The sequence below is a fragment of the Drosophila simulans genome, chromosome 3L (assembly GCF_016746395.2).
Source record: "Drosophila simulans strain w501 chromosome 3L, Prin_Dsim_3.1, whole genome shotgun sequence".
Lineage (NCBI taxonomy): Eukaryota > Metazoa > Arthropoda > Insecta > Diptera > Drosophilidae > Drosophila > Drosophila simulans.
In genome coordinates, this window is record NC_052522.2 from 13,882,801 (window position 1) to 13,908,456 (window position 25,656).

Below are 25,656 nucleotides of genomic sequence, written 5' to 3' on the forward strand. Positions count from 1 at the left end.
TTTTTTTATATTTTAGTTTAAGGTGATTGTTTAAAATCTTAGAAATATTTTGTATTCCGTTCAAAAAGTATCGTTTTGTTATTGCTTTTTATTTAATTATTCTTAATTCTAAATTTGGTGATTGTCCCATGCAATAAATTGTTGTACAAAATCAATCTCATGACATTTGTTGTCGAATGTTCACCATGCGAAATGTACACTGTATTTTTAATAAATTTACATAAGCACGCGCCATCTGTTGACGGTAGGCGTAACCTCAAATTGACATAAATTTTACCTGAAATTTCTACATAGTGATAAAGGCGACACCTATTTGCAGAATGGGTTGACAGAGGTTACATAGATGGTGCAATCGAAATCTGTCAGAGTTAAATGAGATCCGCTAGGTGTCGCTCTTGAAAAATGTAAGATACACAACTCATGTAGATATCGAGTATAATCTCATTAATGATAAAATAACTTAAAAATCTTAGAAGAATCATCACATACAAAAACAAAAAGTTTATGTATAAAAAACTTGTCGACTAGTCCATTTCCTATGGTGCGAAATATTTGTTATTCAGGCCAGCTTAATGCGACAACTCTGTTTGCAATCTACCCCCAAGAGTTTTTAGAGACTTCCACAATTACCGCTAATTGCCGACGGCCAAGAGAGCGTAAAATTAATTAAATTTACTTGGATTTTTGCACCTCAACTTGCGAGCGCCCATTAATTAGTGGCCAACGGTAATTTCGTACCAGGGTTCAAACTTGAGCGTTAAGTTGCTGCGCCTGCTTGAGCAATTCAGTTTGCTCGGCTGCATTTTGTCAACCTGATTGGCCAGAAGTTGCCGTAATTAGGAGGCGTTTAGCGCTCTTGACTTTTGCTTGCCACCCCTTTCCGCCCACACGCAATGTGGATAACAATTATATTGGATTAGTCTGTCCGCAATTATTTAATTGAAATTAAAACAGCAATTCAATTTAATTACCAATATACTCGGGTGTAGTGGAATAGTAAATCTAGAAACATTTAATTTGGGTGTCTATGATTTGCTTTGTTTTTAAATTGAAAAACACTCATACCCCATTTGAAAAACTCTACACATTTTGCTGCTGATGACAATGCGTCTTTTATTTTTTGAATTTTTTATTTTTTCTGGTTTCTGATGTATATATTTTGTGTGTATTTTGCTTTGTTTTGTGTGTGTTTAGTGTAGAATTTAAATACATTTAAATTTAATTTTAAATTTATGCTATGCACTTCGATCTGCGTTTAAAACATAAAAAATTGCACCGCTCGTTGTTGTTTCAATTTGTTGAAATTTTCTCCTTGTTTTTCCTAAGTGATTTTGCCTCTCTGAACCGATTTTCATTACCTATCTCTCGGTCACTTCTCCATTTTCCTGCTTGCTCTATTTTAACAAAGCTTAAGTATAGTTTACAACTGGAGACTTAAATGTAAGTGTTGGCTACGTTTAACTTTAATCTCGCATTTTCGGTTATATTCGTGTTACCCTTTTCGTTATATCCTTTTGGGGATTTTTCAACTGGTTTCGCGTAGCAAATTCTGATCTCGAAAATCCCTTAAAGTTGCTCTAATAATAAACTGAATAGCTGATTTCTTTTAAAGAAAAAGAGAAAGATTAAAAACTTTCGTGTTCGAATAAACCCAATCAGAATTGCGAACGGAAAAGAAGCGATCCCCTTTCTTGTTCCTAGGTCATGGACAAGTTCAACTCCTCGCTGCCATTGGAAGATGGTGGTCAGAAGATCACCGTTAGCGGTCGCCGAAAGTCCGCGGCGGTGGCGCCACCACTTCCACCGCCCGCCGAGCCCCCGGCAGCACCTGCTGCCCCACCACCCACTACACCACCCGCTGCCGCTGCCGATGCCAATTGACCGCCATACTGCTGGGCATATTGAGCGTAGTCCAGACCCACATCGCTGGGCGAATGCAGATGCGGCTTGGACTCCACCGCCTCCAATTGGGGCGTGGCATCGCGGTCATCCAGCCCACTGCTGCTGTTGTTGTTGTGCGAGCTGGCACTGCCGCCGCCGCCACTGCCCCCTCCACCACTGAGCAGCAACTGTTGCTGCTGTTGCTGCTGTTGCTGCTGCTGCTGCTGTTGCTGCTGGTGGTGGGCTGCTGCATGTTGCTGGGCACCATAAATCTTGGATATGTCGAAGGCATAGTTGGCCGCCCGATCCTGGTACATCTTGGAGTCGAAATACGCCTTGGTCAGCACACTGGGGTCCAAGTAGGCGCTGTAGGCACTTGCCTGCGATGAGTTGCTCAGATAGGAGCTGCGCTCCAGGGCGAACTTGTCCATCTGACCGGAGAGGGTGGCCTGTGAACGAGGGGCAAGGACATGGATATTTAGCTCGATTTGTAATGAATAACTTCATGGGGTTGTACGAAAGGATTTAACAGATTTATTAGCTTTTCATATACATAATCCCAAATCCATTTAATATTGAAAAATTTTTTGTTTATCCTACTACTTATTGTGAACATTTTAATATTACCATTTAATCATTAAAATATTCATATTCCTAGACATCACCCTAAGCTGTTTAATGATTGATGTTCTATGTAACCGCGGAACAAATCTTTAAACTTCGAAAATCAATAACAGATAATAGGTAACTGATTCTTATTGAATAACATCTAAAGGTGCCATGGAAACCATAACCTTAGCCCCTGATCTCCTCCAACGATGCCACTTAATTTGAGCGAAATCAACCGCAGAAACCTGGAGTGCTTAACCTTCTGATTAGTGCAAATTGCTTAACACTTTTGCGGCTTTATTTGACCAACTAATTGTGGCTAAGGCGGAAAACAACCCCAGCTGCGCCTCCCCCGTACTGCAAACCGAAACGGTCTCAATTTAATTTTATTTGATTTGCAATACGTTTTTCATTGCTACACCAGTTGCCAGTTCTTCTGGTTGATGGGAGATTGTCGCAATGGGAATGGGAATGAAAATGTGAATGTGAATGTTAACGGGTACTAAGCACACCAGAGGGTTGTTTTGCTTCATTTCCGTTTTGTTTTGAGTGGTTGCTGCTGGCCGAGGGGTTGTGCACTGCGCTCCCCTTTTTCAAACCGAACCAAACACTTGGCTCTGGGCTATAATTATGTTGTTAACACATCATCATCGCCATCCTCCTCGTCATCCTGGCCTCCCCAATCCTCGATTCCCTCGTTTTTGGCTTGTCTCTGGTGCCGAGAGCGTTTTGGATTACAATTTGATTTGATTTGCACCCAATTGGGAATTAGTGTGGATTCGTAAATATTTTGATCCATCGCATTAACGAGTGGATATTCTGTTTGTCTTGTTGGGTGAAGGCTCCGGTTACTTATCCGTGTGCCAGTTAATTGGTTTAAAACCCCTTGTTGGCCGAGTGGGTTACGCAACGTGGTTCTTTAGGGCAGGTGGGTCAGGATGACAGTTTAGTGTTTAGTCAGGAATTCTACAGCAGCTGTGTAAACAATGTGTTTTTTAAGTGGATTTTGAACGATCAATTAATAGAAGTACGCGGAAGACTACCTGTTGGAAAAATTCATCTGGTGTCCATTTCAAAACAAAAAAAAACATATCAATCAATGATTTTTGTTCAAAAAGTCTAGACTGATTGAATATTTGGATATTTGCTTCCATATTAAAATATAAATTGAGTTTTACAACCTAATTTTAGTTTTCTTCTGATTTTAGTTTTCAACTAATCTAATCTAAGTGCTCAATGATGAAAGCTTAAAGCCGATGGAAGAGTTCTCATCTCTCAAATATAACCAGGAATGCTGTCAGCAATTTGCCATGTCAGAGGTTTTGAGTCCCGCCCACTATGCAATTTTCCCGCGGACACCAATGCTCCTTCATTCCATCACTCAAAATCGAGATTTTTTTGGCTTAAACTTAGTCTATTATTATGGCGGAGGAGCGATGTGTGTTATTATCCAGCAAATGGTAATGCCAGACCTTCAACACCCGCACCGCATCTGCAACGCCACATCAATCACGGATTGAAATAGGCATCGCCCCGAGAATTACATGCCCCTGGAGAGAATGGACAATGGTCGCTAACCGAGAGTCATGGCTTTTAATGGGCTTTGTTAATCAATTGAAGTTGGGCATGGGTAGCTGACCACCTGATGGAGGAACAAAGGCCCGAACTTTGGCTATAGCTCAACCATTTTCGGGATTCCTTGCAGCTTTCCTCGGGGCAGCTGTTCCACTTTTGAGGACATTACGATTCCCGATCACACGTCCCACCTGTCTGCGTTTGTTTGTTTTTGAGGGCATGCCTGCCCTTGTTTATCAACTTGATCTGGCTGGAGAGGGGGAACCCACACTCCCTGGAACCGCTAAACATGTAATGACAACTTGCAGGCCAAATCCTTTGGCATGACATGTCAGAAAACTCAATTGGGTCAGGATCTACCGCTTTTTCGCCTGCCTAGTCACAAATGCACCGAGAAAAATATGTTATGGCTTTCTAAATCATTTTTGTTCTTTGTTAAACTAATCTAGTTACTCAAATCTTCTAACACTAGATTCCAATGTATGTTAATGTTGCTATCTATACTGAATTTCTAGAACTTGTTTGATTAATAGTAAATAATAATTATATGAATTAATTATAAAATAAATAAGGTTTTCTAACTTAATCACTTTAAGATGATTGTGTTTTTTTCTGCAAATAAACCTTCTTATTTATCTTATTTCTCTCGGTGCATTGCACGGCGTGTTTTCCGCCTTTTAAAGTGGGCGTCTTCCGTAGGAGTTTGTAATTATGTTATTAAGGCAACCCCGCAGCAACCTCCGCCCATGTGCACACACTATATATATATATGTCTGTAATTGGTCTCCGCTACCGTTCAGCCGTTTTGATGGACACGGTGGCACTTGAGGCCCGTGGAGAAGGGGTCGAAGGGTGGACAGGGCAAGGTGGAAAGAGTGTTGGGCAGCGGGACTCACCTGCGTCGTGGTTGGCGTCGATGTCTGGCCGAGATGGCTGCCCAGGTGATAGGCAGCCGCTGTGGGACCGGGCGCAAAGTAACCGGGCGTTATGCCTGCAAGTGAAGCGAACAACATCGTAGATGAATTCAGTTTTCAGTGGGGTTATGGATGGGAAGGGGTCAAGGAAAAAGGGTTTCATCAATTATCACCGTGATACAACCACAGTGGCATAGGCAATTATTAAAGGTGATAAGTATAATACTACACATATCAATAAATAATAATATCTAGAATATTTAAGGTTTATATTTAATGAAAAAAGAAACATAAACAAATTTTAACGGCACTGGAAGCTTGATAAATTTTTCTCCGTTGAAATTTGATGGTTTAGAAAAGATTTATTACCACTTATATATGTTTACTTAGTTTTTCACTTTATAGCTTCGCTGCTCGAAATATTGTTTCTTATACTAATTTCCAAATATTCGGTTAATATTCATTAACCACAATATAAACTGAATCTCAAACCACTGTACATCTTGACTTGGTTTTAATAGCAGCTTCGTTTCGGCTCAGTTTGAGGTTGCCATGGTGTGTGTTTAAAATAATTGCCACTCGAAATATTTGCGTTCTTTGTTCGGTCAACTCTTTCATTTCGTTTAAATAATAATTTTTCTTTCGGGGTCGCCATCGCCGTTTAATTGGGCGCTGAATCAGCTATTTCACTTGGAAATGAGTGTGTCAGATCCGTATGGAGAGTGTATCTACGTATCTGGTAGTTGAGATGCCTGGAAGTCATTATCAATTGCCCTAAACGGTAGTCGTCCATCTGCTCTTCTGGCCTTTTGTGGCCAAGTTGATAATTACAGGCGCCGCTTATTGAAAGTCTTCAGCATTTATTTCATTGATGGCGCTATGGATTTGATTGAGAGTCCAACCGAATTGGGATCTTCCACCGAGCAATTAAATTCGCTTAGACAACAAAGTTTCCATCAACCGCAAGAAGCACAATGTATTTATCTGAAAGATTTCTTTCTTTTCAACTCTTTGGCGATTTCAAGTAGCGACGGTTTTCGATGCCATCATCATTGTTATTATGATAATAGCGGATTAGGTTGTTGATCCATTGTTGTCGATCTTTTTGTAATGACCGGTTGCAGTAAACAAACGGAAGCTCTGTTGCTTGGGATTTTATAAAAAAGGTTTTAAGTGGACTGTATTCCATTTTATAAGAATAATTGTCTTAAGAAGTGTTAGACATCTCAAAACAGGTCAAAAACAAATGAAATTACATGTATTTTGGTATATACCTATATGTAGATTTTATTAATTCTTCACACAAATTCCTGAGATATACTTATGTTAAAGTAATTCCACAGTTGACTGCACTTTCCGCTTTCCAAATCCATTTCTTTACACAAAGTGCACTGATGGGGAAGCCACGAGCCAACTAAATAGACTAATTCGCTTTATTTATTACGCATTTCCTAGCATTTTTATTATCATTTCCGCTGGGCATAAATCATCCAGCCCCGCGAAGGGGAAAGGCGAAGGACTCGGGACTAACTTAAACCGAGAAAACTTGCGTTAAATTGAGGGCCCAGGCTCATGACCGGGATAACAACTGCTCGGGGTGAAAGACAAAAAACGTGACAAATGCTAATTTAAAACCTCCAACCAGCGGCCAAAACTACATACAACCCACCCACTTCCACTCCCCGTTTCATGACCATAGAAAATCGTGAATGGAAACTTATGCTCCTGCTTATGGCTCATGTCACATGGCTCTTCCCTGTCTGTCTGTCTGTTTTTTCTTCTCCCCGATCCTCTCCAGTCACTCGAATGAGTTGCTAAGCCAGGATGATGACTTCACAGTTTGTCAGCCAGATGGGTGGTGGTCCCATATTGCGGTTATAAAGGATTGGGGGGAATAGTTTTCCATTGACTCAGACCCCCAAATCCTATTTATTTCGTGTCAAATTTGCATTTGTCTTGTGCTTCAGCCGCTAGTTTGCATATTACTCACTTATTATTATGCCTAGAGCGCTTTGCTTTATGGATTTTCAGGGGCTCTTAATGCGGTAGTTTTTGACATAATTCGCGGGTTTTTCAACTATGAATAGAGTTTTCTTAAAGCGATTCTTGGGTTTCGTAGGAAAAGCGAATTTCATATAATTTAATTAATAATTTTAATGCGTAACTCACCCGCTCTTAACGCCTCCACGGGCACAGATGGATATGGCATTGGATAAGGATAGCCATCGCGTCTCAGGGCTTTTGGCTTTCGACGCGGTCTGTACTTATAGTCCGGATGCTCCTTCATGTGCATGGCCCTATCGAAAAGTAATTCCTGAGTTAGTAATCCAGATGTATAATCCAGAACAAGCTCACCTCAATCGTTTGGCCTCATCGATGAACGGACGCTTCTCCTCCTCGGTGAGCAACTTCCACTCGGCACCTAGAAATTGAAATAATTCTCGTTAATCCATTAGATACATTTGCTCTTGAAGCTCTTGTCGAAAATCTGGCTACAACAATTGGAGTGCACTCTAGAAAAGCTGTCGCACATAAACATAATGTTTGGTCGGGGTCACCACCCGATCCCCCAAAAACTTGTCTTGTCTGTGCACGAAGGATAACAGCAAACAATGTCGTTGTCAGTGGTTGTCTGTTGTCTCACTCTGCAGTCCACTATCCGTCTCTTTCTGACCCGCCATTGTTCGGGGTTCCCCTTTTCGATCCAGACGAGTTCTGTGCTAACCCCAGCAGGTGGTTTCAGGTTCTAATTTCGGGTAGGGGTCGCAGGAGAAACATAGGAACGTTCTTGAGGGCGTTGGCCAGGATGTGTACAAGGTACTCCCACACAGATACACGTGCCACACAGATACTTTGAATGTGCGGTGGTACACAAGCACAAGGACACATACTATAAGGACACATCCTATAAGTGGCACATGGGGTTGCTTTCGGGGAACCAGGTCTTCCATTCTGGCTCTGGTTCGTCCATTGTGTGTTTGGAAATTGCAAATGTTTTTAAGTTAATGTAAAACGTTATAATGACATGTGTCATATGACGTCTGATGAGGGGACATGGTGTCAAGGCGAGAAAGAGTCGATGAGCTCGGCAGTACTGGAGTTTTCACAATAACAAGGACCTTCTAACCAGTTAACGAGTTGGGGCGTTTAAAGATGATTCTGAATTTGGTTGGCTGAGCATCGTAATCATTTCTGCAGAGTGACTAGATAGTAATGTTGTGGACTAGCAACTATTAATTAACGGAAATTATGCACCTCTTTAACGTTCTTGATTTCATTTCGTCATTTCAATACAAATTAATTTGGCATTTTATTAAAAAAATGTATGTAACACATAGAAGGTATATTCCAAGCCTCTTATTTATCACATAATAGGGTCCCAAGTAAACTATTGTAATTCCGTAATCAGCAAAGAAAACCGAAGAAAATGTTGACATATTGTAAGTGAATTAGTTGATAAATTGGTTGGGAATCGCTTGGTGTGTGTGGGGGGCAAGTCGCTAATTAGTTATAACGTGTAATTTTAGTGGCTTGTCATGCGGACACAAAGCCAGAATAATGTCACATACACACTTGGCCACAAAGCCAGTCACTAACACACCGGAGGCATTGTTATGACAGACAACGATGACAGGGCCAACTGGAAGTCTCTTCTTGGTCGAGGAGGAAACGAATCGAGTGTCAGAGCCAGACTTGGACTGAGGCCCACACAGGCAACGAAAACTATAACAATAAGGCCAATACAAAGGCTGAAAGGCCTCCCGAAACTCCATACTCCCACTCCCACTCCCCATCCCACCTACACCCACTCATAATGGTAAAATACTAATTTATAGATACATTGACAGTGCCAAGGGCCCAACTGGCCATCAAATGAGCAACTCTCCTTCTGCGGACGACACCTTCGAGAGAATGGATTGTCTGGGGGCTGTGGATGTGGATGTGGGAAGAGAGGTGGTGCAAAGGCGCCCTGGACATAATAATAAACAAGACCAGCAGCCGGTGGACATAGATGGGGGCATACTTGTAGATACAAGTTGAGCAGTTGAATAAACTAGACCCACAAAAGGATGACAATGACAATGTCTATGTTTGCCCAATGTCTATGATGTTGGCGCCCCTTGGCCAAACAGAGCACTCCGGCACTTCAGCACTCTAGCACTGCAAGGCAGTCCGAGAATTTTCTCCTCACCGGCTGGCTGACCAGCTTAATAATTGATACGAAAAACAAGCCAGCAGTTGGCAGTTGCGAGATATTTCCGAGACTCTTTCTGTTACAATTAACAAGTTTTTCCGGCCTGGAAACGTTGCACGTTTCGTTCGCCTAACCCACAGAGCAAATATTTGACCATCAACAGTTGCAGTTTCCAGTTTTTGTGGATTCTTCTTTTTGGGGTCTGCAGTTACACTTTCCACTCACCCGGACAATCGGGCTACTTATGGGATTACTTAGCTTCTCTTCTGCTGGTGAGTTAGGTTGGGGGCCCCACTCATAACGCGACCACAGATTAACTTGTTTGCCCAGCAGTTTAATGGCTTTAGTTGGAGCGTTGGGAGTTTTCTCCATTTCTTTGCCCTCCGCTTGGCCACTCGAAATCTGGCTTATTTGCTCGTTCTTTGTTGGGAGAATCGTGAGAATAAGTCCCAAGTTCTGACTGGACTACTAGTGAGTAAGAAAAAAAAAACTTCTCACACAGGTACCTAAACAATATAGTGCTTTTTAAAGCTGGTTTAATCTGCAGATCGAAGGGCTACTCTTTAAATACAATTTGAAGACATTTGTGATCAAATTTTCCAAGGAATACATATTGATCACCTAAACCTATAAACAACTTTGTATCTCTATATTCTTGTAATATCAGTTTGGAATATATTAAAATCACATCGTGAAATTCGTAGCATACTTAAAAGGTGTTCAATACATTAGGTGATCTTCACCTATATGAAGATAATGTCTATTGTGAAATTCAGTTAGTGAAGGGTAGATACAGTAGGTCGACTAAGATGATCCAGAAAGTACCAAGCAATTTCATGGTCATGGTCATGGTACACCCCTTATCTAATGAGTAAGCTTTGTTTACAATTTCTTAAAATCTCCGTGAATTTTTTGTTTCCACCCATTAAACACTCGTCTCCCACCTGTCAGATGCAACTGGCAGGCAGCGTCGTAACCTTCACGCCCACCCAACGGCCTGCCGCCCACGTAAACGCCTCCTCGAAAGCTTTTTCCAATTGCAAACTAATCAATTGTTCGCATTTTATTAAGCAACAAAAGGTGATCGTGGGGGTGGGAAAAGGCTTGAGTTCGACCTTTTGTGATTGTTTGCTTTTTTCCTGTGCCTGTTCCTGCTCCTTGGGTCTTTTGTTCCGCCGGGTCTAACGGCTCATTCATCCAACTCTCCTCAGCTTTGTCTGCCATTATTAAATATTCCCGCTGGAGAGGCAGTAGCTTTGATTAAAAATAAAGAACATTGTCGAATCGACAGGTTTTTCAATTATTTGCGAATATACAAAACACGAATGGAAAGACTTTTCCACGAAAGGCATCAGCAGTGTTGTTGTTGCTGCTGTCGCCTTTTGTTTGTGCCACCGCTCTGGTTGTTGGTAATTCAAATTTCCAGACAGTAATTAATGACAGTTACAATTTCAATTAAGCCCACGCGCAGTTCTGAATTGTTTTCTATAACATTCACTTTTATTTTATTTTATTCTATTTTATTTTACCCACTCATATATACAATTTTTTCCAGCCTTTTGTGGGCCTTTTTTGTTTTTTGTTTGGCGTATAAAATAAATGGCAACGCCAGCGGCGACGGCGTCTGAAGCTGAAGAGCCACTCCACTGTAGCCGGTGTATGGGGCCCTCTCGCTCGCACACGCACGCCCCGTCTCTTTCTGTCGCACTCGGAACATCTCTATCGCACTGTGGTGAAAAAGTAGCTTTCGCGCCGCCATTTTTTGTGGCGCCTTTGTTTATGCCACAGTTATTTTTCCTCCTCTTCCTCGGCCATCATCTTGTGCCTTTTTGTGCTTTTTCTGTTTGGCAATTCCTCATAATGAGCGTGGCCTTTGTCGTTGTTGTTGTTGTTGAATTATTCATTTAATTGAATGTTGGCTTAACTTTTTCAAGTGCAAAAAACTTTGACATTTTGTGTAAATGTGGCAAATGCTTGCTTTTGCTTTCCTTTTTATAGACCCCTGTTCCTTTTCTCTCATTTTCATTTTGTTTGCATTGTTTATTTAAATAAATCCTTTTTGTTCGCTTGTGGTGTAATTAAAGTTTTGAAAATTGTCCTCCAGATAATAAAAGGGACAGATGAAGTGATATGTACGGTGATAGCTGGCATAAATGAATCATTCTATAACGAAATAATTTCTAACTTATTAAACGATTTTTAAGAAACTCGTAGAGTAATGCTAATGGGATTGGCACTAAACCCGTTGTTCGAATCGTTTCATAAATAATAATGTCTCAATAAAAGGTGAGTAAAACCACTTTTCTATTTCGATGTAATAGTTCTATTTTAAAATGTTACAAAAATTGTTTTTCCAAGACTGGATTTAGCCTGCCAAAAACACAATTTCTTTTACAAGTTAAAAGAAAATATTTATTCCTGAAAAGAAAACCCGAAATGGTTAAATACATAGCATGTAAAGGACAATCCTTGGTCTCGCGGTCATACTTTCTATCAACCAGGTGGCTGACAGTTCAGTTTTGGCCCACTCTGTCCCAGTTCCACCTTTGCCACAAAAGAATTTTCCGAGCTCCTGCCACTCCACCGCCCCCTCGATATTCCACCCGCTCTAAACAAACTTAACAAAGACTGCAACTGACAGCAAATATTACTGAAAAAGAGAGGACGAGCGAGAGGAGCTGTCAATTCGCATAATGGATTTGCCAAAAAGCGGACTAAAAAGGAAAATGTGAAAGGCGAACAAAAGCTTTCAGCTCGACAATATCAACAACAACGGCGCTGGAAAAAAATCGAAAGAAAATAATTCGAAATTCAAGTTTGCTTCTAAATTGTATTTAAGTTTGCTGGATCCCATCGATATGTTTTCTTGAACTCTTGGCATTGGAAGAGAACGCTAAATGGATGTACAATACTGGATGGCTTATAAGGAGAACGGGGTCCTCAAGGGAGTTGGGCGAAAAACAGCCCCCAGGATCAGAGAAACCCCTTTTTTATCCTTCGCATCCTTCAGATGCAATGAGTTTGCCTGTTGTTGCTCTTTGGTTCGCTCAACTGGATGGCAAGTGAGTCGCATTTAATTTGCCTTTGTTTCCACGCCAACAATGGCTAAATAAAAATGCAAGAAAAAGTCATTTAACGAGTGCTTGACTGGGGGAGCTCTGGATGGATTGCTTACCCAGGGGAAACCCCGGTGAGTATAATTAAAAAATTGCACAAAACGCCAGCCAAATCCTCAAAGTTCAGATCGATACTGGCCAAGATGAGTTTGTCTTTTGGTTTCCAGTTGGGTTTTGAATTTGATTTTTTTTTTTGTTATCACTGTTATGACAGCAGCTACTGATTAGTCGAGCTACCCAATCTATAAAGTAGGACTCTCATCCAATATGCATGAGCTGATCGAAAAGGTAGTCCTAAGAACTGGCATTGTTATGCTAAAGAACTTGGCTGTCAGCTGCCACGTGTCGAGTGTTTGCAACTTGGATTGAAATTGAATTTACTACGCTGAATGCAGAGAGAAAAAGATTTAGGACTTTATCGATCAAAAAACCTATTTGCGAAATGTTATGTTTTGTGGTGCTTGATAGATATTTATCTTATAGATTATATATCTATATATCTAAGGATATTATTCAAATTTTTATGTTTTATTTAATCAATGCTTTTCAAATTCCAATAATTATAGCGTAATGAAATGTGAACTAATTAAAAGGCCTTTTATTAACACTATATCGTCATTTAATTTTTTTCAAGATCTTTTTTAAATATTTCTGAACATTTTTTTCAGTGTGCGAGCTCGAAAACTGCACGCCCAAAAGATCTCAGACCCAAAGATCCGATAAGACTTGCGTGGGATTATCTGGCGACGCTCTGAGCCCTCCCAAAAATAAACTACTTAACTTTGCAACTAGTTAAGCGGGTGAGAGACAAAGCCGGCCGTGATTTGGCGAATCAAACTTAATCGGGTGGGTGGTGTTCTGCGGGCAAGGTCGATCCCAAGACCAAACCCCTTCTTCGAGCGTAATCAACAGCTTCCTGCGCTGCTCTTCCTGCTCATTGTTTGACAGTCGCTTGTCACTTTTGACAGTTGCGTTGAGTGGCGGGTGTTTTTGGTTTGTCATTGCCATTGTACAGTAGGGTATTACGTTGATTAGTTTAACTTGCATAAGCGTAAGACAGAGATGGAGCTGCAGATTGGGAGGAGTGAGTGGGTGCGAGAGATTGGCAGGTCGTGTGCCGCATTTTAATTTCGTTTTGTATTGCCCCATCCTTTGTCCGCAGATTATACACATTTCGAAAGAAACGTTGCCACCAGATAACCGAGGCTTTCGTGGCTTGCGTTACACATAACACACAAAAAGAGAAGCTTAAGTGAGTTTGGTTGGGACTTAAATAGTTTGTTTGTTCTGGAAATAACAGCTTGAAGGGGCAATTGAGGCACTCATGGTGGCAAAGATTTCCGAAATCGTGCTAAAGGCATTCTATTTGAAGCAACCAATCCAAAAGCCCAAGAATATGTACATTTTAATATAAAGTCAATCTTACAGTAATGTGTGTATATAATACCGATCTTTGAAAACTTACCCAGCCTTTTGGATATCTCTGAATTGTGCATCTTAGGATTATCCTGAGCTATCTTGCGCCGCTGAAGTCTGGACCAGACCATGAAAGCGTTCATTGGACGTTTTATGTGCTCCTCGTTTTGGCGCTTTGTTGTGTTCTGGATCATCAGACTGAAGAAGACATCGCTGCAAAAAAATAGGACGAAAATGTGTGAATTAAATTAAATAAATATAATTTTAAAATATTTATTTCATTTGAAATGACTCACCTCGCGCTGCTGCCGCTGTTCATGAGGCTGCCCATGTTCTGGTGTAGATTGCTGATGGGCGATGCCTGCGAGTTGTGGTGCAGGTGGGCGGCTGCTGCGGCCGCCATCACGCTGCTGGAGGCTGGAGCACTGTGGTGGCTGTTGGCTGCACCGCCGGCTACTGATCCCGCGCCACTGGCCGAACCACCGCCCAGCTGGGAGCTGCCGTTGCTGTGCGTCTGGTGGCTCAGCGCCTGTGACTGGCTGTGGTGCGAGGTCGAGGAGGAGGAAACCGGCGGCTGGCTGTGCTGCTGCTGCTGACCCGCCGGGTGGTGCTGATGCAGCTGCGAGTGGTGGTGCGCCAGGTGGAGCGCCGAGTGTGGATGCAGGCCCAGGCCGGTGGAGCCGTTGGGGGATCCGTTGCTGCTGTTGCTGCTGCACGGGTGGTGCTGATGCTGCTGCTGATGCTGTGGCGACTGGTGGGGATGGTGATGCTGGTGGTTCAGCGACAATTGCTGGCCGTGCAGGTGGTGCGAGTGGCCGAGTCCCTGGTCGGATTGTTGCTGCTGCTGTTGCTGCTGATGCACCGCCGCCGCCAGTTGACCAAGGTGGTGCGTTCCGCCGCCGGAACCCAGGTGAGTTTGCAGGGGATGAGCTAGCGATAGGCCGGTGAGCGACAGGTGCGTGGACAGACGTTCCATCATATCGTAGATGGAGTCGGGCTTCCTTGGCGCCTCAATCTGTGGCCCTCGAGCCGGCGGGCGGACTGGGTGGTGCTGGAACTATTGGTGCTGGAACTGGTGGTGGTGAGAAGATTTTGATCCGTTGAGCTTAAAGGAAATGATCAGATACGTATTAGTGATAAACGAAATACTATCACTTAATCAAATAATTTGTCAACAATATAAATGTTATGCCTCAAACTATGTTTTTATATTCATTTTTTTAGGTCTAATATTTTTTGAGGTTACTTTACGTATTGAATTTTCCTCTTGAACTGTGTTTGCCTAATAAAATCACGTGTCCTCATACCCTAAATAATATCCTTTAGTGTGTCTAAGCTCCTGGGTGACCTAATGGCTCGGAACTCTTGCTAGCCAAAAAATGGGCAGCAAAACTTCTCGAGATAAGACCAACGTCCAATCCATGCAAATCTCCACTGCAGATGACACATTTGCCGAGGATAATGCCAGCCAAATAGCAGGCCATATATATGTGCATGTAGAATGGGGATTCGCACTCAGTTGAGGCATATGTCCCTGGCACACCCGCACTCGATTGTCCTCGAGATCCTGATGAGGAGGACGAGGAAATCCGAGCCCGAATGCGAATCCGAAAGGGACCATTAAACAAATTGAAAGCGTTTAGCCGGACGCTGGCTCCTTGACCCTTTTCCCCGTTCCCCTTGCCATGCCGTATTTAACACGTTTTGCGGAAGGAGCTGGGGCATCAAGTGGACCACGTAAATCCCGCTTATAATGCACGCACATGTGGTATCGAAAGGACCCAGAACTGAAGCCTATGAACCGACACATGACCAGCTCATTCCAGCGTGTCCAAAACAAGCGGCTCGGGTGCAAATAGAGTACACAAAAATGTAAAATGGGAAAGAAATGGGTTTCAAGTGCCCCGTCGCATAATGGAAAGGATGGACGACGACGTCGTCGTAGTCGTCTCATTTGTTGTTGTGTTATTGTGCATCCCGGTCGGTTTTAAGGGTTGACATTTGGCCCACACAATGGGCGCAGAAAAGGAGTGAGTCCAATTCTGGTCGAGTTGAGGTGGCAACCGCCAGCGCGGCTCGCAAGTGGGTTTTTTGGCCCAGAAGTCCACGACTCCACTCGGCATTGTTTTTTTTTTTGTCCCCGAAGAATGGGCCTCAGACGACATACTTTTAAGAGCTGAAATCAATTAGTTAATTGATTAACAATGCCCCAATGAGCACTGAGGGGTCACAAGGCGTAGGGGAGGGAAACGTCTGCGAGTTGTTGGCGAACGCAAACAGGAATAATTCATAATATAATTATATTTGAGTGGCTAGTCAGCTAATTAGAGTGGACTGCTTGCAGTATGAATTGAATTGGCTTCCTTTAAAATTCATGTAAAAACTTATCAGGTTAATTCACTTTCCAGTTAAAGTTTCTCAGTATTACATATTTAATAATCATGATCATTGATAATCATTTTAATTAGGGTAGACGCTTAAGCGTTCTTATTAAAAGATAAATAAGGTGGTTCTTGTTTTCAGTTGGGATTATTAAAATATTTTTTATCGCTAAAACGTGCTAAAGGTATATTTTCTAAAAGTAACAATGCCGTTGACACATTTCTTGATCTATATGTTTAAATCATCTGTTTTATAAATAGCTAAGCTTCTTGAAATAATCACCAAGAATTTACTTAAGGAGCATACATTTAGCATTCATTGTTTACTTAAGGAGGTAAGTGCAATTCTATACGTATTGAAAAATGTATATGTATAATGCTTGCTTTTATTAAAGCTAATGACTTTTTGAATTATTTCAAAAATAACATTTTTGGAAGATTCAAAGCCTTTACTACATAGAAAACTAGTAAAAAGTGGTTGAGACTTATAAATCATAAATGTAAAACTATTTCAGGATCATTACGTGAGTCCCAATAATTTTGGAATACCCTTGGGTTTATGAAGTGGCCAACTGTGGTTCGAAACCATTTATCTTTATCTGTCCAATTCGACTGTTTTTTCTCTGCTGCCATATTCCGCAGTCTCTCTTTTTGGCCCTGTTCATTGGCATTTCTGGCCATGCAACGCAACGTGGTCAATAACTTGCGTTGTGCTATGCGAGGCGACATCTGTACTGCTTCCGGGCATTACCACTTGGTGTTAAAGTAAAAATTGCCCAAGCATGCGTATTAAGCATGAAATTTATATTAAAAGAAAAAGGGGAGCTGGGAACGGGGAACGGGGAGCGGTTAGCAAAGGGACACGCATATTTGTAATCCTTATGGAGTGCAAACAAATTTCTGTGTTGTCAAGTTGCTCTCCATATTTTTGCTCCTCCTTTTTATGTTGCGAATTGGCAGAATACACAGAGAAAAATAAATTGATTATGTTTATTTGTGGTTCCACTATAACTTAAGATATACCTTATAATTCTTATTTTATAAACACTACGCATATATCAATTGATATATGTTTGGAATTATATTTTCAAACTAATTTAATTTTGAGTCTACTCAACTAATTGAAATGGCAATAAAACCGAGAATAACTATGTGAACTTGACACTTGTTCCGATGTGGTGCAGTGTTGCAGTTGCAGTATCAGTTGCACCACAGGGCCACCATCCGATTCGACGGTTGCACCACCAGCTGTGCACAAATTGCACTCCAGATATTTTTATTTGCTGTGAATATGCCAGCTCCTCCTTTTGATTCGCTGCACCTCCACGCAGACCGAAATGCAGCTCCGATATTTATTTGTAACGGAAATGTAACCGTTAAGCCCGAAGGCGTGGGTCTTCTCAGGGTGTTAATCTAGTAGCCTTAATAGATAACCCACCAGAGGCACCTTATGTCCGGCTCTTTCTCATGGAAATCGAGTGCTGAGGCAGTTCTTCTGTTTCGGACTTCGTATCGTATCGCAGTAGGAGTAAAATTAACCCGCTGGCCACTTGAGTTTCGGGGGCCATATAGACCCACTCGTAACCCCCGGCCAAGTTGGCCGTGTTGTTGCTGCTTCGCGTTCATTTGTTCATCCGTTTGTTGGTGTGTCAAACAAGAATTATGATCGGCTTAGCCACATGCTGAGCCCGAGATCTCTCCCCCAGCCAGATTCTTCTGCTCATTCTTCAGCGGCGAAGAGGAGTCTCGCGGTCTGCAGTCTTCCACCTCGTCTTCAACACAGGTAGAGCTTTAAGTGTCTCCACTTTGTGTTGAAATGTATCGCGGATACGCACCGGGTTTTCGGTCCCAGCAGACCCTCCATTCAAAAGTGTCGTCTTGCCCGCCCGCTGGGATCGGATCTTCTCAGGGCCCTAAGCCGCTGGGCCCCCTAATGTTTGTAATTAAGAACTTTCACACTCGCAACAATCGCCTCGTAAACGTACCAGACACTGCAGTGTCTCGATAACCACATACCCTGCTCCCCCCAGGTTTAGTGTCAAGTTTTGTGCCGAGGGCTATCGAACAGAAAACGAACCGATACAAAGTCAGCTAACCATATGTGTGCTGAGACAACCGGGTATTAATTAGAATTCTTGCAAACTCTTCTTTGGATTATGCCTGTTTTTTGAGCAAATTTATAAAGCCAACACAATGGCCAAAAGAATGGCGTAAAAATATTCGATTGACATCTGGTGCGCAAAATAATTTCAGAAAACTCTGTTTGCACAATTGGGTTTTTTGTGTGCTGGTCCAAAGTCGATTTCTATATGATGGGGGCGCGTCACATTAAATTCAATTGTTGTCACGTTTTGTGTAAATATATTAATAAGCATACGTTGTTTTCCACTATTTCTTCTACTATTATTTGCTCTAATTGCGTCATTTCAAATTCTCTGGGTCTTTTGACTCTCTTTTCATTGCGGCTTTTCACATTCCATGAGTCGGTTTTCATTTATAGTTCGAAATTAAGTTAACCAAACAACTTTGAATGCCCCTCGGAGAAAGAAAACGAGCTTGCTTTAATTCAAGTGGAAGATCGAAAGCAAAAGTAAACACACCTCGAGTGGGGCATAAAGATTCCGACAATGATTTCGCAGAAAATGAAAAGAGGAAAATCCTGAAATTATCCAAACAATAAAATCTGTTGATTCCCCTTGTATCTGACGCACTCAGACTCATTATGTGGAGCTCTCTCCGTGTTTACCTAATTGATGGTCAAGAAAAGTTGTTCAAATTGCGTTCTGAACGTCGTTGAATTAAATGAAATTGTTAAAGGGTTAAACAGATTTTTAATTGATTTTTTACCTGCCTTCTGACTTGAAGTAATTTGAAGTTAGCTTGAATACAATTTTAAGGTTGATGCTCAGTTCTATGGATTGAGACATTATCATATGAGTTACTTGTAAATGGTTATATGTAGCTATGCTAAATAATACAATAAGCTAAGTTAAACAACTAATAAATTAAATAATCCATAATGTGTTGGCTTAAATAAAGTTACCTTGAAGAGTTCTGCATTTCCTTTGAATTTCCCCTTTTCCGGCGATTGGAATCAAATATTCGATGGCAGCATATATGCGGAATATACTACCGAATTATCTGGATAATATGTGTTTATGGTTTGTTTTTGTCGCTTATGAATTCCACTTTCCGAACTGCCATAAAATGTTGAATTTGTTGACTTTTATGATCTTGAGCTGTTTCGTAACCGAATCTGTTTGACGAACACTTTTCCAATGGATATCACTAGTTTATGTTGACGTGTGTTGTTTGCTTTCCATTCATTGATAAGATACTTATAGTGCATCCAATGCTTTGATGCTACAAAGAATGGAGCTTGTTTGATTTGAAGTTTTCAAGAGAAATAAGTAGCTTAGGATTTCAAAACTTTATCGTTTTGCTTTATTTTGATTAGTATTTTGTTTGATTTCTATGAGCACTTTACGAGCGTTGAAAGTTGATATCATATGAGCACTGTTTTGGGAATTCGTTTGTGTTTTATTATTTAGTTAATTGGGAAAGAAAAGTTTGCTTTGTTTAGGATTCACTTTTACTTTGGGATATTTACCGAGAACAGTTTGTTTATGTTTTTAGTATTTTCCTTGTGTATTTTTTTTTCGAATATCGGTTATTTCTTGCCGTTTCTTGTGAGGGGGCTAAAACCGTCGCTAGCTGTTGGCTGATCGGCTCTTCTTGGCCAAGTTGGCTGTTGCTGCATCTAAGCGCGCTTTGGCGGCTATTCAACGGATCCGTTCCGACGCGTAACTAAAAACTTGGCGCGCGCTCTCTTCAAAAACACACGAGCCAAAAAACGAGTCTTTCAGTCGCCGAATGGGGCGGGGGGCGTGGCAGGTGGGGCGGTGAGACAGCTGCTATGTAACAGTATCGCTCCACACAAGCACACACACACATACTCAGCAAATGCTCTCTGCAAAAGCTTGTGTTCTCTCTCGCTCTGGATTAATACTTTTTCCGAGAGCTTTCTTTCTTATTGGTTTGTTAAATGTTTTTTATAAGCCTGTTTATAAAGAAACTACATCCACAACAAATTCAAAAATGAGAGCAAACACATCGTTGTATTGGTGAGAGAGAGGCACAACGACCAGGTGACATTTCGTGAAGGAAGAAATAAAAAAAAAATCCAAGAACTGCGACGTCAGGAAAAAAAACACGAGAGCAACAGAGACGAAAAATGTCAGACAGAAAGGGATGTAGAGCGCAGAGGCAGGGCGCTCAACTACAGCAGGTGTTGCGTGGGCGTGCGAGCGAGACAAACGTAGTAGCTACTAGGCCACCATAGCCATTTCGCTCTAAACAACGAGTCTCATGATGGGCGTTTCCAATTGGAATGCTTCTGGTTGGGGAAGGTTTCGTGTTACATGAAATGCCAAGTGGAAAATGGGGGTAAAGTGGGGGTCTACGACGGTCTCTTTACTGGTAAGAGGTGCCACCATTGGGAGTGAGCTTTTCGGGAGTTTCTCGATTATTTACCGCATTTGCTTAGAGACCAGCATAGAGCGTCAAAAAAATAAAAAAAAAGGTGAAAAACAAACTATCGAAAGCAAAATCAACTAATCTTAATGGACATTTATTTTTGAATCGAGCTGAACTGTGGAGATCTGAGCCTGACATCTGGCCCGCAACTACGATTCGCCTTTGGCCAATTCCCAAGCTCAAAATGGTGGATATGTTGGCCAAGGTGGCCATAGTCCGAAATGCGTCCCGACAGACCACTTTGGGACACTTTATCTTTAGCGCACACAAAGATTAAAGTAATATCTGTTTTAGATTCTCACATAGAACAACATTATGAGATTTTAAAATTGTGGAATTTTCTTTTATATGATCTAAAAATTTGCACTGTACTGGAATGATAATTTACAATTGAGTGTTTTGACCCACATGAAATACCATTTCCATAATTTAATTTTTTTTATATCTATGCATGATGGCACCTGGCTTTAGGAGAATATAGTCCTGCAAAGTGCCTGCTTTTGCTTTGCATTTTTCGTGTCTACATTATTGTTTTGTTAATTTGCTTTGGTGTTGGTGGCGTTGCCAGGACAACGGCTCGTAACTCCGGAGCTCCAACTCCATTCGCATTTGGTCGGGCTTTGTTCCAGGACTTTTTGTGTGAAGGGTTTTGGGTGGGCCAGGGCATTACGCAGGTGTTGCCATTGTTTCAGGGCGGTTTTTAGCGCATTTTGATTTCCATTCACTCTGTCGTGTCGAGTTCTGTCGTCTGGCACTTTGGCTTCGTTTTAATTAACAACGAACTAATGACAAATGCAAACAGTGTATACCTGCTATAAGATGAAACTACCTACTAACACTCTAATTTAATTTGACTCTAATGACCTAAGCCTTTCCTACATGGGAGATAGTGGAAAAGTCTGAGAAAAGAGTAGTACTTGCTGCCTTTTTGCCAATTGTCAGCAAACAATTGCAAGTTGGAAACAATGGTGCACATTTTTCCAGCCCCAACTTGACGAACTGAGTGAGTGACGAAGGGCTGACTGGATGGATGGATGGATGGACTGCAACTGTTCCATTTATTTGGACCCGGTTTTCCCCTCTCGCTCTCTCTTGTTTTCTACCGCTCCCTGTCGCACTCTATGTACTGGTTGTGTCCATTGTCTTTGGCTATGTCCCCTTCTCTTTCGCTGTGTCTGTCTCGCTTCCTCAGTTAGTCAGCCATTGTAATTATACACTGCACTCACCTGAATGCCTAAAATGGCTGTGCTAGCTATTGAATGGGGTTTGTCGGAAATTCGAGTTAAATGGATAATTCGATTTTCCTTGAAGTATTATTAAATACATCTTTTTTGAAAGTGACCTTCCTAAACTTGAAGTTTTAAACTATAAATCGAAAGTATCTGTAGATATAAAATTCGTTATAATGCTGTTGTTAAACTAGAATATATCTCAGGGGATTTAATATACCTCAAAAGTTAAAATATATTTAAAATAACCTGAACAATAAACACTATAATGGCAATAGCTACGATCCGTTAGGGCGAATGTAAATCTCTGTTTTTCTCCTACCATGTCGACCATTCCCTATCCCTTTCATCACCTTACCCCCTTTTTTCGCAGTGCATTTTTCCATTGTCAGTTTCTGTTTTCTGTTTGTCTATCTGGGCATTGTCTGTTTGTCATATTTATCATGGCAGTTGCTTTTGCATTTGCCATGGCATTCTCTGCACTTGCAAATAAATGTTAATGAGTAGTTAGACAAAAAGCGCTGACAATGCACCGACTGCAACTTAGATAGAGAATAATGTGATGAGCACAGCCAGATGGGGGATTTGCCATCTTGTTGAGCCCGTCTTCAAGGCCCTAAGCCTGCAGAATGAAGCTCAACAATCGCAACGAAAAAGATTTCAATGGAGCTCTAATGCCTAAATCGTTATTGTTGGGGATGGATAGGTTGCCGAGGTGGATGAGGCTTCCACACACTCCTGTCAAGCTCCTGTCGCGGTGAATTGAAAATTTTCTAAAGACCAGGACAACAATGGGGGCAGAGATGCCGCCGTTGCCAAGTAAATTTTTGCACTTTTTGTCGCTCATTAATGTTAATCAAAAAGCAAAAAGCACGAGGAAAATCATTCAAATTTTCGGTTGTGTTTGGCAACCGCTTGGGACTTCTAAAAGAAGCCCTTTCCCCTTCCACAATTTACTTCACCGTTCGGATTTTGCTCTGCCCTTGTAGATAAACATCGGATACAATTTCATAGGCCACAAGGCAAACAGATTTGGTTCAAAAACGATCGAAGCATCGAAATCAGCATCGATCCATCGATGGCCAAACAATTGTCGCAAACAAATAAGATTGCCATCGTCGAGCCTGAGTGCGTTTAATCCTTGCGAAACCTTCCAGATACACATCCCAAACAAAGCCCAGATTTGCAGCAAATTGATAAACCAAAGGAGGAAAAAAGACCGTACGGAAACTGACAAAACCAAATGCAGTTATGACACACCGATTGATAGGCCAGATAGTAGATAAACAGGAACTCATATGGTTTCGGGGTTTGTTCTTGGGACATGTGGGGAATTTCGTAGAAAGACCACAAAAGGTACACGTTTTATTTCACATTCGTGCATCTAGAAAAAAAAACTGTTGATTAGAACTGCTGAGCAGCATGAAAATTGGTCAAATTAGAACTATCTGATACTAAAGCGGAATAGCATTTTTTACTCCAGATGGAAACAATGAAAATAAATACTTAAAATGTTAATACATATACTTTATTGTAGTTCAATATTTTTGGAGGAAATATATCGACCCAGACTGCCTGTCGGGCTGACCGATTGATTAGCGTGGCTACTTTTTTCTTCCTTTTTTCCTTATGATTGTCCAACGATTGCAATCAAAATGCTAAATCATGTTGTTCTCAGGCCTTCAAAAACCAGTTGTTTAATGTCCCAGACATGTTTAAAAAATGGTATTGGAATGGTCTTTACTAATGGACACGCAGTCTGGTGGTCTGGGGTAGTAGCCTTGGTCAGGACAGACTGCCCGTCGATCGATCGATTTGAATGCAGACGATTACGCGGCAAGAAAAGGACACAATGATATAGGAGCTGCTGGCATGAGAAAGATTGCAAGATATCTCTGGAATACCAAAGGAATTGAAAGATACATTTTGTGAAGTTTAAAATGCTTGAAATTGAAAATGGGACTAAATGTATAAATACGCAATAGGATTTACTAGACATGCAATATCTTAAATACAAAATGTTTCTTTCTGGATGGGAATTAAAATATGTTTTTCATAGAAATAAGGATTAGCTAATACGTTCAATGAATTGTATTATTTATTAACATATAAGTAACACAACTAACTATACAAAAATGCCGTATAATCTCATTAAATACCCAGTTCATGAGAACTCTGCGATTAGGATTCCGCCACAAAAAAGTTTTAATCCGATTTGTAAACCTTTTGTAAGTCGTTTTGTAAATTAATTCAAAATTGTTTCAATGGCAGATGCGGTGCACTTTAAAATGTTTTATAAGCCATAAGGCTATGCTTTCTTTGGCCACTGGCCACTTGACCTTGCCTGCCTTGTTGGCCATAATGCAGGCGTCGGCTGGACTTTGTTAGCGTTTATTGGTGGCTCTTCTTGACGGCTTCCTGCGTCGAGTGCCTTTCACGGCTCCCTGCTCTTTTTTTCGATGTATTTGTATCTGCAGCCGTAGTTGCATCTAAGCCTGTCCTTTTCCCCTTTCGTGGCATTATCCTGTCGGCCATTCGTAACGCTCGCTGCCGTTGGCCCCCACCCGCAGGGCCATTGTCCTGTGAGCGGGCAGCGGGGTAGCGGGGTTAGAGACAATGACGCGGACAAAAAACACCTACGTGCCCGAATGAATCGAATGGCCAGAATGGTCAGAATGGCCAGAATGACTGGAATGGTCTGAATGGCAGGACGTTGTGCCGGTTGCCAAGACAATGGACATGCAGCAAATTGAAAATTCATTCATGTGAAACGAGGCAGGCAGGCAAGGTGGCTGTGCTGACCACGTCCCGGGTTTTTGGGCATTAAAACACCTTAAAGCGGATTATAGGAATTTTGACACTTTTTCGGCGTATCCTTGGCCGAGAGTCGAGTGCACAGACGTTGCGCCATTGAGAGATTCGTTCGGGATCCTAAGGAAATAAGCAGCTGAAAAGAAACGAACGGCCTGGATGGGATGGGTCTGCGGGTTTCCTTGGGTTCCGCCGCCAGTTTGTCTGGATGATGCTCAATGAATTGTCGCCTCCTTGGACTCTCTCCTCATGAATGGTGGAAAAATGCCGGGCACAAAAGTCAATTACACGCATTCTCCTGGCAGTTCGGTCAGGTATTATATTTTGTTATATTTTTGTTATTTTCTGTCTTGTTGCGCTTTTCATCGGATTCTTTGAATTTCTATTCTGTTTTTTTTCCTTTGATTTTTCCATTATAATCTGCAAGTTGAAGGGTTTCTCTTGGTTCGTCTATAATATGATTTGTCTGTCACTTGGTTTTCATATTCTTGGCGGAGGCGTTAACTGGTTGGCGGAGTTATATATTGTTCCTTTTCAGGTGCTATATATTTTGTAACTAGCTGAAGAGGGTTCTATAATGAATCGGTAGAGCTGATTCGGATTAAGCGAATTAGGCATTAAGTGCCAATTGTATCCTTAAATGGCCTTGCGAAGGTGTCAGAAAAGTTGGGATAAAAAATAATAGAATCCTTAATAGAATTAAGGGTAAATAGAATTTTCTAAGCTATTTATTGTGCATTTTTATGGTGAAATGTTTTTTTATCCAGTCATAGAATCCTGTGGGAATCTATTCATTTATTGTTTTCACATGTCAACTTGTGATGGAGCCAAGTTCGGAAATTGGCTTAAGAAAAATATATAAAATCATGTTTAGAGTAAATTTAGATTAGATTTAGATTATTAAACAAAATCATAAAAATAGTTAAATATAAATAAAAATTTGACATTAAATTAAATATGTAAGGCACATCATGATAAAATTGACAAGAAAGT

General features: G+C 41.3%; 1 protein-coding gene across 2 annotated transcripts; it reads right to left on the reverse strand.

Annotated features, from left to right (window-relative positions):
- Positions 1 to 1,553: 1,553 nt before the first annotated feature.
- Positions 1,554 to 21,907, reverse strand: LOC6738020 (SOX domain-containing protein dichaete). Of its 2 annotated transcripts, none has more exons than XM_039293315.2 (7): positions 21,850 to 21,907; positions 14,003 to 14,811; positions 13,756 to 13,919; positions 7,335 to 7,401; positions 7,149 to 7,276; positions 4,962 to 5,056; positions 1,554 to 2,330 (listed from the first exon to the last, which is right to left on the reverse strand). In XM_039293315.2, exons 2-7 carry the CDS (start codon positions 14,683 to 14,685, stop codon positions 1,746 to 1,748), a joined length of 1,722 nt encoding a protein of 573 aa, XP_039149249.1. In that variant the 5' UTR covers positions 14,686 to 14,811; positions 21,850 to 21,907; the 3' UTR covers positions 1,554 to 1,745. The 2 variants fall into 2 exon arrangements, with proteins under 2 accessions (XP_039149249.1, XP_016031819.1); XM_016169570.3 differs by lacking the exon at positions 21,850 to 21,907 and adding an exon at positions 19,131 to 19,931.
- Between the last annotated feature and the right edge of the window lie 3,749 nt (positions 21,908 to 25,656).

Bases quoted from the DNA above. Each gene is read 5' to 3' on its own strand.
- LOC6738020 (XM_039293315.2), bottom strand. From the start codon at position 14,685: ATGATGGAACGTCTGTCCACGCACCTGTCGCTCACCGGCCTATCGCTA. The intron at 7,402-13,755 runs GTAAGTTTTCAA...TTCAATTTCTAG, and splicing joins AGAGATATCCAAAAGGCTGG to GTGCCGAGTGGAAGTTGCTC. The intron at 5,057-7,148 runs GTGAGTTACGCA...CTTCACTTGCAG, and splicing joins CGTGGAGGCGTTAAGAGCGG to GCATAACGCCCGGTTACTTT.